This window comes from Schistocerca nitens, chromosome 6 (genome assembly GCF_023898315.1).
Source record: "Schistocerca nitens isolate TAMUIC-IGC-003100 chromosome 6, iqSchNite1.1, whole genome shotgun sequence".
Taxonomy (NCBI): Eukaryota; Metazoa; Arthropoda; class Insecta; order Orthoptera; family Acrididae; genus Schistocerca; species Schistocerca nitens.
In genome coordinates, this window is record NC_064619.1 from 514,157,846 (window position 1) to 514,174,014 (window position 16,169).

The 16,169-nt window shown below is 45.5% G+C and overlaps 1 protein-coding gene across 1 annotated transcript in view; it reads left to right on the forward strand.

The window, feature by feature from the left end:
- Positions 1-11,503: 11,503 nt before the first annotated feature.
- LOC126263436 (uncharacterized) overlaps positions 11,504-16,169 on the forward strand; it is a 794,389-nt gene continuing 789,723 nt past the window's right edge. Inside the window, exon 1 of the mRNA XM_049960528.1 lies at positions 11,504-11,676. Within this exon, the coding sequence (XP_049816485.1) occupies positions 11,504-11,676 (173 nt within the window). The remainder of the gene's footprint in view (positions 11,677-16,169) is intronic.

Consider the following 16,169-nt stretch of genomic DNA (forward strand, 5'->3'; position numbering starts at 1 on the left):
TTTCAAAAGCTACTTGAATCTACGCAATTTAGAAATAAGAGATTTAACTTTGGACTTGAATTAAATGATTCTGAACAATCAACAACAGTAAAATTTAGTACGTACCAAGCTGAGCTGCAGTCACAGGTAAGCTAAAATATGGTAACAAAACTAGCACTCTTAATTTGTGCTTGTGTAATCTAAGTATATTAGCCAGCTATGAATACTTTAACTGAACTTTGAAATTAAAGCAGTGAAATGGAATTATGCTGGCGTTTGAATTTCAACGACACTCGGGTTCATTTAGGAAAAGGAAGGGACCCTGCTTGGTAATGCAATTGGGACAATGAGCAACAAAGGTTCATGCTAAGTAGCTGTAATTTTGTGATGCAACAATTTTAAAAGTTTGAAAAGCTGAGGTCTGCCATACAGTTCTAAAACTTTACGTGCGTCCAGTCTTCCTTGTTGGTTGATTGAAGGTTTGAAGTCGTCGATCGAGGAGGTGCCGACAGTCACTCATTGTCAGCCGTCGCTGTTGCAGAAGCTGGATGCTGGCGCGCCTTCTTCTCGACACGGTCACCAGGCGAAACGGGCTCTTGATGTGCGCCAGCTAATGCTTCCCGTCCGCGACACCATGTCAGAAACTATCATCGCAAGTCGATCGCAATTACATGCTGCCAAACCCCGAAAGCGCGGCAACTCGCGGGAGCTTCACACAACACACCTGCTCCACTCGCTACTCCCGCCAGACTCTCTCATGCTCTGCCCGCGCTCCACGAGGCAGAGTTAACAATACCAAAGATCCTAAAACCTTAGGTTCTCCACACGACCTATCGATGTATTCGTTCGATAGTATAGTTTTCCCTAGGCCAGACCCAGCGTATAAATACAAATAATCTTTACACAACAAATCAATTATACATCGACATAAATGCATAAATATATATATATATATACAAATAGTAAAACAATTACAACATATAAAGGCACAGAAATGTCATATATTCAGGTAACAAAATAAGGAAAAAAATTTATAGTACAATAGATGGAAATAGAAGGATATGCATTTCTGGCGTTACAAGTGGTACTGGTTGATTTTCGTGTGGAGTTTCCGTTGCCGATATTCGACAATTCTGTGTATTGACACATCCTGTCAGATGGAAGTCGGCTTCATCTGTCCACAAAACCTTCCGCAGCCAATCATTGCACAGTTCCATGCGAGCAAGAAATTGTTAAGCAAAAGTCTCTCTTGCTGGCAGATCAACAGAAGGCAACTCGTGCACTTGGGTAATTTTGAATAGATAGCAAAAAATGATGTATCGTAGGATCTTACGCACCGTGCTCATGGTTATGTCCAATGTTCGGACAATTCTCGGCGCACTACACGTTTGCACACCACTACTCGTCTCCTCCTGCACTGCTGTGGCCACTGCTTCCACTGACGTCGAATCAGTTCGCTTCCTCCCTTTGCCACGTTGCACACAAAAAGAACCCGTCTTTTCGAATTTCCAAACCATTTTGTCCAGATCCACGGCAGTCATCGGACCAACGCCTTTCTTCAAACCCTTTAGTGTCCGGTATTTCTGCGGATCGACGTGTGCACAGTCATCATTCTTGTAATGCAGCTTTACAAGCAGAGCGCGATCCTGCGTTGAGTCAGTCATGACGAACGTCCCACACGTGAAGGAGGAAAAGCCGTGTACCTGGCTTGTGTACACCAACTTCAATGGGTCGCGCGTATGGTGTTTTCATTTACGTATTCTGACACATACAGCGCCATCTATTGACAAATTTTTATACAATTTTTTTTCCCTTGTGCCATACGTTTACCCCCTTCTCCGATAGTATTACGTTGAAATATGACGTCATTCTGACCAGTGGTGTTATTTCTACAGCGTTTTGAAAGTTTAACTTTAATTATAATCACCCTGTACATCTACATACATACTCTTCACCGTAGGTGCGTGGGCGGAGGGTACTCTGTACCACCACTAGGCGTTTCCTTTCCTGTTCCTCTAGCAGATGGAGGGTTCAAATGGTTCAAATGGCTCTGAACACTATGCGACTTAACTTCTGAGGTCATCAGTCGCCTAGAACTTAGAACTAATCAAACCAAACTAACCTAAGGACATCGCACACTTCCATGCCCGAGGCAGGATTCAAACCTGCAACCGTAGCGGTCGCCCGGCTCCAGACTGTAGCGCCTAGAACCGCACGGCCACTTCGGCCGGCGCAGATGGAGGGAAAAATGACTATCTGTATACCTTCACATGAACCGTAATTTCCCGTATCTTATCTTCGTCGTCCTTACGCGAAATGTATGTGGGCTGCAGTAGTTTCGTTCTGTAGTCAGCCTCAGATTCCTCGAAAATCCAAGGAAACCCAGGTGAATGTCCCCCATAGCCGATGAGCTTCGTCTCACCGACCTGCGTCAGCGGCGCGGTGCATGCTTCGAGTAGCCGTTCGCCTCGACTATGGCGCATCCGGGCACGACCGTTCCACTTGGTGCAACAAGACACGTGATTCATCAGGTGACACGTTTTTACTGAATGACTATCCAACCTCGATTATGTTGTTGTTCACTTTGTAGTTGTACTTGATGACGTCGTTATATCAACATGAGAACAGTGGGGGTGGGGGAGGGGGGGGGGAGGTAGCATCTGCTGCAGAGTAAGCAGTGCGCGCTGAACGGGATGCGCCGAAACACTTGTGTGTCTACCAGCATTGTTCTCAATGGTCCGATCTGCCACCGATAGTCGCACATCATCCATTACAGAGTGGACAAATCTCCGACTTCCACTTTCTGTGATGAGGCGTGGACATCTAAAACCTTGTCACCTATTCGTTGTTTCATCGCTTTCAACCACTTTCCATAGATGGTCACGACATACGGCGCGAACAGCTTGCTAGTTTCGCCCTTTCAGAGGCGTTTGTTCCCACGCGCTGGCCGTGACAATCTGCCCTTTGTCAAAGTCGCTTATGTCAATAGATCTTCCATTTTCGGCCCTTTTCATCATTACATCATTCGCCATTCGTCTGTGTTCCGCTTCTCTACATTCCTAACCGAGTCACGTGCTCGCTACGTCACCTCGTGGCATTCAGTTTCGCAGTGGGCAATGTCTTAATGTTTTGGCTCGAGCCGCAACGGGTAGCCGCGTGGCTTAAGGCGCCTTGCCATGGTTCTCGCGGCTCCCCCCGTTGGAGGTTCGAGTCCTCGGGCATGGATGTGTGTGTTGCCTTAGCGCAAGTTAGTTTAAGTTAGATTAAGTAGTGTGTCAGCCTAGTGACCGATGACCTCAGCAGTTAGAAACTTAACACAAAAATTTAGGCTCGTTTCTGAATGTGGTCAAAGGAGATTGCCTTAAGAGCAAGCAAAGTCAATATATGGCTAAAGTCCATGATTTCTTCTATTACAACAACGTCAAGTGCTGTAGGTACGAGTCGGCCGAAGTGGCCGAGCGGTTCTAGGCGCTACAGTCTGGAACCGCGCGACCGATACGTACGCAGGTTAGAATCCTGCCTCGGGCATGGATGTGTGTGATGGCCTTAGGTTAGTTAGGTTTAAGTAGTTTTAAGTCTGGGGGACTGATGACCTCAGAAGTTAAGTCCCCTAGTGCTCAGAGCCATTGGAACCATTTTTTGTAGATACGACCCCTCAGCGAAACATGTCGCACAACTAAATAAAAATCTGAAGTCCACAACTATTTTTCCAAGTCCCTATCAAAAATGTTCAAACGTGCGTGACTTCCTAAGGGACCAAACTGCTGAGGTCGTCGCACCCTGGTCTTACACACTACTTAAACTAACTTATGCTAAGAACAACACACACAGCCATGCCCGAGGGAGGACTCGAACCTCCGGCGGGAGGCGCCGCGCAATCCGTGACCTGGCGCCTCAAACCGCGCGGCCACTCCGCGCGGCCATGTCCATCAAAGAAAGTCGTCGATACCTATGAAACCGGAGGCACCGAGATTCCTGGCTACCGCAAAGGTCCATAAGGATAATTGCCCGAGATGTCTTATACTGAACGCTAGGAATGGTATAAGCTATGGCGCAGAGAAGTTGATTGCGGAGTATTTGAAGAAATATTATGTTCACGTTTCTGATTTATTGTTATGTAATAGTACCCATCTCGTTTCTGTGCTTATCTCGTTTTCATGCTTGAGCTATAGAAAAGAAACGATAGATCTGGAAATGTGGCATGAGAAATGGTACATAGTTTTTCCCATTCCTTTGACCACTATGCATAAGTTATGGATATCATGTACACATGGAAAAGTCATCCTGTAAATAGACCTCTTAGCATCCGCTAAATAAAACTTAATTTGCTCCTCTTTATCCTGCTTGGATAGCTACTCAGAAAGAACGGAGCGAGTACAGGAGATTACAGCTGCCGTGGCTCGACAACATGCGGCACGCAGATGCACGCACACTGCGTGTTCCGCCCCCGCGCCACGCATTGCATTCCTGGCGGCCGCTCCGCGCCTCGCCTCGCCAGGCACGCGGCACGCGCTATCGATTATCAGCTGTCATTCGCGGCATGAGCCGCCAATTGTCATTCCTCGCATGATCCGTGTGCGGCCGCGTACCACCCACCTAATGGCCGCCTGCACACCGCTGCGTCAATTAAACGCCGCCGCAGCCACGTCTGTCAGCGCCACCGTCTCCGGCCCCTGGTCTGTCGCCTCGTGGGTTGCCCACCACGCCAATCAAGGAGTTCCTTGATCTGCATGTAATGGGCAAATATCCAGGAACTAGCGATATCGACTCACGAAAGTGAATGGGTTGTGTCAGCAAGGTGGGGTACTCAACCTCGTCCTTTCAACCGTGTTTCCACGACCTGCAGACGAATACACGTGGAGATGTTTCACGGTAATAGGATCCAGAAGTGTGAGAAACGACTGCGTTAGTGGAGAACTTTTAATACCTAGGGAGTCTGCCCCCGGTAGCTGAATGGTCAGCGTGACAGATTGTCAGTACTCTGGGTCCGGGTTCGATTTCCGGCTGGGTCGGGGAATTTTTTCCGACCAGGGACTGGGTGTTGTGCTATCCTCATCATCATTCTATCATCCTCATCGACTGCACGTTTCCGGAGTGGCGTGAAATTGAAAGACCGGCACCCGGCAAACGGCCTGTCCGACGGGAGGCCCTAGCCATACGGTTAAATAAATACCTAGGGCGATGGTAAGGTACGAAGGGCGTTCAACAAGTAATGGAGCGGATTTTATTCTCAGCAAATTCCTCCTTGAGCCCCCATATTTTTAAGAATTTCCGATAGGTGGCGGTGCTATACGCAGCCTCCGAAATGGCGTCTGCAAAGAGGTGCGTTCCAAGTACAGGGTTATCACTGAATTTCTTTGCCGACAACCGGTGCGTCGCAAATATTCATAGGCCGATGCTGAATGTCTACAAAGACCTGGCAGTGAACAAAAGCATGGCGAATCGTTGGGCGAGGCGTCTGTCATCATCGCAACAAGGTCGCGCAACCCTGTTCGATCTCTCCTGTGCTGGCCGTCCTCACACAGCTGTGGCTCCTGCACTGCTGGAATGTGCGGACACTCTCATTTGAGGTGATCGACGGATCACAATCAAACATCTCGTTGCACCACTTGGGGTCTTTGCAGTTAGTGCTGACACACTTGCTACCAGTTGAGGTACTCAGTGGTGTGTGCCCGGCGGGTTCCTTCCCGCCTAGCAGAAGACCATAAGAAGCAACGATGGTCTATGTGCGTGGAATTGCTTGCGCGTTACGGGGCTGATGACAATCTTTTATGGAACATCGTCATAGGCAATGAAAAATGGGCTCATCGTCTCCAACCGGAAACAAAACGAAAATCCATGGAGTGGCGCCACACAACTTCTACTCCTCAGACGGTAACGTCATGGTGACCGTCTTCTCGGATTCTGAATGGGTTATTCTGTTTGATGTCCTGGAACGATGGTGGAACGATCAACTGTGAAGTGTATTGTGCAACTCTCAGGAAATTGAAGAAACGACTTCAGCGTGTTCATCGGAACAAAAACGTAAACGACAACGCAAGGTCTCGCACAGGTCTGCGCACCCGAGAGGAGCTCACAAAACTTCATTTGACTGCTCTCCCTCATCCATCCTACAGTTCGGATCGCCCATCTTCCGACGTTCATCTGTTCGCCCCAATAAAGAATGCACTCCGCGGGAGCAGTACGTGGATGATGGGGAGTTTATTGATGCAGCAAGACGTTGGTTCCGTCATATATCAGTAGGGAGCTACCATGCTGTTATACAGACCCTTCCAGTAAGGTGTCGTCAGGTCGCCGCAGTGAACGGATATTATGTTGAATAATAGGGAATACTGTCCTGTAATGGAATCCTAAATAAAACCAATCTGCTTCCAGAAAAAGTATTTCAGAATGAGATTTTCACTCTTCAGTGGTGTGTGCGCTGATATCATACTTCCTGGCAGATTATAACTGTGTGCCCGACCGAGTCTCGAACTCGGAACATTTGCCTTTCGCGGGCAAATGCTCTACCAACTGAGCTATCCAAGCACTATTCACGAGCCGTCCTCACAGCTTTAATTTCGCCAGTACTTCGTCTTCTACCTTCCAAACTTCACAGAAGCTTTGCAGCTTATCTTTCAAAGAAAGGAAGGTTTGATATCACTTCGGCTAAACATTTTTTCCCACAATTCAAGCTTTACAGAAAATGCCTGAACATCAAACATAATTTCTCCCCATAATTTCTCTCTCCAGCTATGATTACTTTCAGAAAACCGATATATGCAAGCAGGATGAGTTTTTCCGTTTGCGATGTGCTCTGAAAAATTCTGCTGGTACAGACTGTAGTTAAACGGCGCAGGAATCTTCCGTTTCTCAATCAATGCACTCCATTTTGAATGAGTTGTAGATCCCGCTCTACAGGCTGTATCCTCACTTTGCGTACAAGTTTTACCACGAGCACTGCAATTTCATTGATTCTGCGCATGAGTCTTTTAGGTAAACAATTGTCACAATAAAAACGAACTGAGGAAAGCTTTCACCTTGATACACAATGCTATGAGTCCTTTCTTGTACTCAAATATACCCGTAGGGCCCTCTGCTATCAATCCCACCGTGTTACACATAGTTATTTTGTAAGAAATGATGTTTTTATTTATGGAAGCACGTCTTGTACAGTAGCGCGTCCCTTAAGAGGAATGACGTTTACAACTTCTCAAGTTCTTCAATTGTTTAATATTTAAAAATCATCTTTACAACAATGGCTAATTAAGCAGTATAGACGACGTCTGCAGATATGTCGAGTTGATTAGATAACTAACACTACCTATCAAAACATTTTTAGTAATACAACAAGTACTCATAACATCAAATTGTGTCATCACTGTATAGGTAGAAAGCTGCATAGCATTTTCACTAGCAATTACTTCGATTCTATTTTTAAAATTTTTGGCCAATGTTTCACTAGCCTCTGAAAACACCAATTTATCGTTTCACCGACCTCGTATGATTTCTTCTTTCGAGCGATGACCCTGGATACACGACATTGTGCTTCAGTTGCAGTTTTATTCATGTCTGCTGTTTTATGATATATGGATTTTTAAGATACTAACTTGGTTTTTAGCTGCCTAACTTATTTTCTGAGGTCTGAATGTAGAGAGAAACTATTGAATTCTTCAATGAATAGCCTTACAGTGACCTACGTTTCCTTCATACCCCACGACTGCTCTTGCATTGAAGAACGAACACTCACTTTTTCTTTTATCCTCCGTGAAGAAATGGTCTTCTTAAAATGATCAGTGTTTTGGTTTTCACTTGTGAACACTTATGAAGATAGTACAAGAGCTTTCAACTATAGTCCGCCGAACTGCGCGATTCACTGAATATATCCCCCCGAACTGAAGATAGCTTGCGATCGACAGTTTCGCAGTCAACGCTCTACAGTAGTGAAAGAATTTTTTACCACTCGGAATCATGGAATTAGTAGGCTAAAAATACAGGGAGCTGAAACTTTTAGGGTCTAATTTGTACAGTCATTAAACTGTCCTAAATTGAACATTTTGAGATAAGAAACCAGAAACGAATATTCAGGCAATACCAGCTCTTTGAATGACCAGTGTATATGAGGCGCCTGTTCGATGAATACGTTTCATGGGTCACCACGGCCTGTCTCACCGAAGTCGATGTAGGTACCTAGAGAAATAAGCCTGCCTTGCGTCCACGGAAGTGTTTGCCACTGCTTACAGCCAATGACTCGTTGTCGAAGATGGATCATTGTCCATTACGGGAACTTGTAAACTCGCATTTAGTGCACATGTACATGCAAATTCTGCAAACCACTGTGAAGTGAATGGCAGAGAGTAATTCTCATTGCAACAACTAATAGGGGTTCTTCGCGTTCCACTCATGTGTGGGGCGAGGCAAGAATGTTCGCTGAAACGTCTCTGTGTGCCCTGTAATTATTCTAATTTTGCCTCTGCGACCACTACATGAGCGATACGGAGGGAGATGTGGTACATTCACAGATTCATCACTTGAAGGTGGTTGTTGAAGCTTCGTAAGTAGGACTTCACACGATAGTTTTCGTCTATCTTCACTCGTCTGTCAGTTCAGTTTCTTAGCATCTCCGTGATGCTCTACTAAACGGTTGGTGGACTGCCGCTGATCACTCGATAAACAGGAACGAAGGTTGAGCATAAGGACATCGGCTTTTTTCTACCGTGTATGAGACTTATAATGATGCTTGTCTGACACCCCTATGATCACCTGATAACATTGAAGTCATATTAATGATGTAACTGGTTAGAAGTCAATATAATTACTCATACTGTCACTATAGACAGATCATTTTAATACTATTTGTCATATTAAAATTGATATTTCTTAGGTAACTATGACGGTATAACGATAATGTATGTGTAAAACCTTGATCCGATGGAAGAAAGGCCTTGCAGGCCATAGTCAGTTCAGGTTAAATAAATAAGTGAATTAAAAAAATAAATAAGTAATGCGACGCCGTAATTTAATGTAAATAAAATAGGATATATACAATGGTTGGACAAAAGTATGGAAACTTCGTGGCAAATGCTTGCTTGAACATAAATGCAAATGTTAGGTAAGCGCGCAGGTTACGCTGTTGTATTTGACGACGAAGGGCACTTGTGCAACGTCCTCAATACGTTCCAAGTTCTGTCGGGGTCAGAGAAGTGTTCTGTGTAGTTGTGAGTGAATTATGTCAGAACGAAAGGGCTCCGAATGTCGACATATTGTTGATGCTCGAATGGTTGTTCAAATGGTTCAAATGGCTCTGAGCACTATGCGACTTAACTTCTGAGGTCATCAGTCGCCTAGAACTTAGAACTAATTAAACCTAACTAACCTAAGGATATCACACACATCCATGCCCGAGGCAGGATTCGAACCTGCGACCGGAGCGGTCGCTCGGTTCCAGACTGTAGCTCCTAGAACCGCACGGCCACTCTGGCCGGCTGAATGGTTGTTCTTCCGTAACCAATGTAGCCGAAGTGTTCGGTATTTCAAGAGGCACCATATCGAATATTTGCACCACGTATAGAGAAAGTGGGAAAATATCATTCGCAAAATCGCAATGCAGACGAAAGTGTATGTTTCGTGATCCTAAAGAACGGACAGTGAAGAGAATCATTAGGAAAAATAAGACCTGAAACTTCCTGGAAGATAAAAACTGTACGCCGGACCGAGACTGGAACTCGGGACGAGTTCGAGTCTCGGTCTGGCACACAGTTTTAATCTGCCAGGAAGTTTCATAGCAGCGCAGACTCCGCTACAGAGTGAAAATCTCATTCTGGAAACATCCCCCAGGCTGTGGCTAAGCCGTGTCTCCGCAATATCCTTTCTTCCAAGAGTGCTAGTTCTGCAAGGTTCGCAGGAGAGCTTCTGTGAAGTTTTGAAGGTAGGAGACGAGGTACTGGCAGAAGTACAGCTGTGACGACGGGGCGTGAGTCGTGCTTGGGTAGCTCAGGTGGTAACGCCGGCACGGTAACTTAGCGTGCAGAGTGAAAATCTCGTTCTAAGAGGACGACAGCCGGAAAAGTTCTTGCAGAACTGAATGTCGCACTCGCGAACCCTCTCAGCAGCAAAACAAAGCAAAGGGAGCTCCATAAACTTGGAACTGCGGACGAGCTGGAACTGCTAAACCACACATCAGTGATGCAAACACCCGTAACAGGAAAACGTGGCACCGAAGCCCTAAAACCTAGACTATGGAGAAACGAGAGAAAGTCATGGGGTCGTATGAGTCTTGTTTACACTGCTCCCAACTTCTGGCCGAGATTACGTCCCAACAGTGAAACATGGTAGGGTTCAAAAATGGTTCAAATGGCTCTGAGCACTATGGGACTTAACATCTATGGTCATCAGTCCCCTAGAACTTAGAACTACTTAAACCTAACTAACCGAAGGACATCACACAACATCCAGCCATCACGAGGCAGAGAAAATCCCTGACCCCGCCGGGAATCGAACCCGGGAACCCGGGCGTGGGAAGCGAGAACGCTACCGCACGTCCACGAGATGCGGGCAAACATGGTAGGGGTTCGGTGTTAATTGAGGCAGCCATATCGCGGTATCCCATGGGCCCAATAGTTACTCTTCAAGATCACATTACTGCCAAGTATTATGTGCTACATTTCAAGAAGATATAGTCTCTTCCCACACAACACTCATCGTCCAGTACTTTTTTTTTGAGCGCAAGAATGAACTGTCACATCTCCCCTGGCCACAACAGTCTCCAGATCTAAATATTAATGAGCCCTCGTGGTCTAATTTGAAGAGAAGAGCGCTTGCTCGCTTTCCACCTCCAACACCGTTACCTAAACTTGCCATTACTTGGCAGGAAGAATGATATAAAATTCGCTTGAAAACCATACTCGACCTGTGTTTATAATTTCCGAGACGACGGGAAACTTTTTTGAATGCCAACGGTATCCCTACAACGTATAAGGCACGGTAATGTGTGATGTTTTTGGAGTTTTCATCTGTCCACCCGCTGTAAATACAGCTCAAGGTGTCACCCAACTACACAGAGGTATAGTAGCAGCTGTCGTCCCGAGATCTATCGGAAGATGAATATACTGACACTGGGCTTAGATGTGTTCGGTGTCTAAACAAGAATCCATTTGTGACCTGCTGCTCGTAAAACCTTTCATCCTTAGTTGGCGTCATATTTCCGTCATACAACCAACGAATTTCGTGATAGAGGTTGAAATTTTTTCTGAGTTACCCAACATCAGTACGAATAGTTACGTTTTCTTGTGCAAAATATTGTAGGTGGGTTACTTCGTCTAAGCAGTTTTTCGATTATCTGTTCTTGACAGCCATAGTGTGAGTGAGACCTCTAGACCATTAGTCACGGGTGATTAGTGGCTGTTGTGAGAGCCAGCAGAGTGCGTAATGAAAACGTCATGTGCGAGGTCGTGCGAGCCGAGACGTGGCTCTGACGTCGCGGCCGATGAAATACCGCCAACGCCGGCTGACCACCGCGGCTCCCCTCGCCGGACAGCTGTGAAGTATGCCCTCCCCCGCAGCAGCCAAATGGCCAGCAGCTCCCCCCGACCACCTTGCGTTACCCTCCGCCTACCCGTCCCAGCCTCACAGCAATGACTACCGCCATCTTCCGGACACCCTCGGCGTGGTCTACGGCGATGCTGCCTGCTCTCCGAATGGAAAGTGCGACCACTTGCGGTAAGTGTTAAGACCACTTATCCTTGCGATTACTAAACAGTCTCACAGAATTTAAAAGCATATACACCGAAGCGCAAAAAAACTGGTATAGGCATGTGTATTCAAATACAGACGTACGCCAAGAGGCAGAATACTGCGCTGCGGCCAGCAACGCCTATATAACGCAACAACTGACTGGCGCATTTTTAAAATCTACATATACATCCAAATCCATACTCCGCAAGCCACCTGACGATGTGTGGCGGAGGGTACTTTGGGTACCTTTATCGGTTCTCCCTTCTATTCCAGTCTCGTATTGTTCGCGGAAAGAAAGATTGTCGGTATGCCTCTGTGTGGGCTCTAATCTCTCTGATTGTATTCTCATGATCTCTTCGCGAGATATACGTAGGAGGGAGCAATATACTGCTTGACTCCTCAGTCAAGGTATGTTCTCGAAACTTCAACAAAAACCCGTACCGAGCTACTGAGCGTCTCTCCTGCAGAGTCTTCCACTGGAGTTTATCTATCATCTCCGTAACGCTTTCGCGATTACTAAATGATCCTGTAACGAAGCGCGCTGCTCTCCGGTGGATCTTCTCTATCTCTTCTATCAACCCTATCTGGTACGGATCCCACACTGGTGAGCAATATTCAAGCAGTGGGCGAACAAGTGTACTGTAACCTACTTCCTTTGTTTTCGGATTGCATTTCCTTAGGATTCTTCCAATGAATCTCAGTCTGGCACCTGCATTACCGACGATCAACTTTATACGATCATTCCATTTTAAATCCCTCCTAATGCGTACTCCCAGATAATTTATGGAATTAACTGCTTCTAGTTGCTGACCTGCTATATTGTAGCTAAATGATAAAGGATCTTTCTTTCTATGTATTCGCAGCACATTACATTTGTCACATTGAGATTCAATTGCCATTCCCTGCACCATGCGTCAATTCGTTGCAGAGCCTCCTGCATTTCGGTACAATTTTCCAACCTCTCGATATACCACAGCATCATCCGCAAAAAGCCTCAGTAAACTTCCGATGTTATCCACAAGGTTACTGCTGCTACAATGGGAGGTTATGGAGATTTAAGTGCGTCTAAAGGTGGTTATACAGTAGAAGCACGAGCGATGAGACACAGTATCTCCGAGGTCGCGATAAAGTGAGGATTTTCCCCTACGACCCTTTCACGAGTGTACCGTAAGTATCGAGAATCCGGTAAAACATCAAATCTCCGACATCGCTGCCGCCGGAAAAAGCACGGAACCAACGACTACTGAAGAGAATCGTTCAACGGGACAAAAGTGCAACCCTTCTGCAAATTGCTGCAGATTTCAATGCCGGGCCATCAGAAAGTGTTAGCATGCGAACCATTCAACGAAACATCATCGATATGGCCTTTCTGAGCCGAAAGTCTACTCGTGTACCCTTAATGACAGCACGACATAAAGCTTTACGCCTCGCCTGGGTCCGTCAGCACCGACACTGGACTGTTGATGACTGGAAACATGTTGCCTGGTCCGACGAATCTCGTTTCAAATTGTACTGAGTGGATGGACGTGTACGGGTATGGAGACAACCTCATGTATCCATGGACACTGCAAGTCATGAGGGGACTGTCCAAGTTGGTGGAGGCTCTGTACTGGTGTACGGCGTATGCAGTTGGAGCGATATGGACCACTGATACGTCTAGATACGACTCTGACAGGTGAAACGTATGTAAGCATCCCGTCTGATCACTTGCATCCATTCATGTCCATTGTGCATTCCGACGGACTTGGACAATTCCAGCAGGACAGTGCGACACCCTACACGTCCATAATTGCTACATAGCGGCTCCAGGAATACTCTTCTGAGTTTAAACACTTCAGCTGGCCACCAAACTCCCCATACATCAACATTAGAGCATATCTTGGATGCCTTGCAACGTGCTGTTCAGAATAGATCTGCAACCCCTCGTACTCTTACGGATTTATGGACAACCCTGCAGGATTCATGGTGTCAGTTCTCTCCAGCACTACTTCAGACATTGTTCAGTCCATGCCACGTCGTTTTGCTGCACATCTGCGTGCTCGCGGGCCCCTATACGATATTAGGGAGATGTACCAATTTCTTTGGCTCTCCAGTGTATATTACACTGTGAGCAGACAGCATAAAACCCAAGTTTTACGTCTAACTGGCGACATTTCTTCCTGTTCTTCAGTACTTCTACCTCCTGTGTCCAGCCACTGAGTAATCCGCCACAATTTAATTTCACAGATTATGTTTAGTGGATTAAAGCCTAATTTTTAGCTATCTTACATGTTCATAACATTTATATGCTTTTTCAGGCTAAGAGACCGTAATCGATATGTAAAAATAGGAACAGAAGTTTCGTCCCCATCTATGAGACACATCTTCAGAGATGAGTCGCAGTTTTACACAGTTCACTGATTTTGTTCCTAAACGAACATTTTCCGATCCTTTCAGTTAAATAAAAGTCGAGATAAATTCTGTCGCACTTACCTAATCTGAAACACATATACGACAAATAAAATAATATATCCGATACTCAAAGGAGATGCAGGGCAACCAGTCGGTTGAAATCAATGCTAGCATTCTGCAAATATGTAGTTGTTCAGATAATCAGTGTAAAAATAAATGATATAATGGAACATGTTAAAAGACATCATTATTTTGACATTTGGCATTTCTACAATGTTTTACTGTGTTTCGACAAGAAACGCCGGAATTTACATTGTCATTACACAAACATCAAACCCAATGGCGAAATACAGCATTGTAATAAATTTCAGAGTTATGTTGTGACTCGCTACTGGTACAACTTGTTGTTTTTATACCAGTCATCATGGTCTTCTGCAGCTCTCTTTTTCTCATGCTTCAGAGCTAACACATAAATGTTAACGACAGGTCTTCGTTCTTGTAAAATCAAAATTTTCGTTGTTCAATGTTCAAATGTGTATGGATACTGTAATACAGTTATCAGCCAGGGTTTCCTTCCCTGAAAATGGCGTATACCAGGGCTTAACAACTGGCCGGTTTTGAGCGCGAGTACTCGCGTCTGCTCAGGCACGTGCTCGTGAGCAGGTGCAAGGTCGCGGAGTAGGGAGGGAGGGGAGGGAGGGGAAATGCGCGCGCACGTTTGAATGTGATCTTGCGTTCTTAGCAGATTTAACTAGCCATCTGAATGCTTTGAACATTTTACTACAAGGTAAAGATCTGCTAATTACTCATTTCATAGATCGAATACGAGCTTTTAAAATGAAATTGACACTTTGGGTGAGTCAGCTGGAAACAGGAAACCTAGCTCATTTTCCTAAATTATCATCCATGCAAGATGTTCACAAAGACTGTGAACGTTATTCACATAGTTTAGTTGATCAGCGCTTTCAAGATCTGACAGCACTAGACAGTGATTTTGATCTGTTCTCTCCATATTCAGCGAATATTTAAGAGATTCGTCCTGAGCTGCAGCAAGAAATTATTGACCTGCAGTGTGACAGAGAATACAGAGACAAGTTTCAGAACAAGAAAAACATTTTGGAATTCTACAGACACTTCCCTCACGATAGATTTACTCGTTTGCACAAACTGGCGGCTACAATAATATCAATGTTCGGTTCCACGTATGTTTGTGAACAACTGTTCTCTGCAATGAAATGTAACAAGACGCGCCTGAGAAACGCATTGTCTGATCGAAATTTAAACTGCACGCTGCGCCTAAAATGCACAAGAACAATTACTCCGAACATAGACGCAATTGTAAGGGCAAAAAGTACAAGATAACCGAGAATCCCACACTTCAGTGACACCTTTTATTGTGTAACAGTTCACAAATTAATGCGAATGTAGAGGCATACACTAAGCTAATAAAATTATGTGTCATGTGTACATTCTCCTTTATTCGTTTCATTTGTCGCAGTAATAATTGGTGAGTGATATCCCTGCAGGTGGCCGCGGATTTACATTGACTGGCGGCAGCAGTTGTGTGCCCCACGTGACTCTCCCCACTCTCCGCTCTGGTCCGGTAGTGGGGGTAGCGTGCTCGCGCTGCTCCGTGCTCGCACCTTGCTGCTCACAGCTTTCTCCGCGAGCACGTATGTTGTGAAGCCCAGGCGTATACACTCTCAGTGATATTACGTGTCCAACACGGTGCCGCTTGTGTTACTTAACACTGTATGCATTAGCTTGATATGTGTGGAGGAAAGCCTTTTTTTTTCATGATATGGATTACTACAACAAATAATCACTTTGTGTGCCACTAATTGCTTCCCGAGAATGTAACAATAGCTGCAGGATTAAAACTACACATCGCTACGATACTGTACTACTCGCTAGTAAGTGGAAGGCTTCTAACCTGGAGATACACTGGAAGGGGATTAGACATCCCCCATATTTTCCAGAAGTTGTGCTCCTACTGTCAGTCTTCCACACCTTTAACTTTCATTGTCCCTCAGTCTCTGTCACTATTTCTCTGACAACATAACTTGGTTTGCGGACCGTTCAGTCCC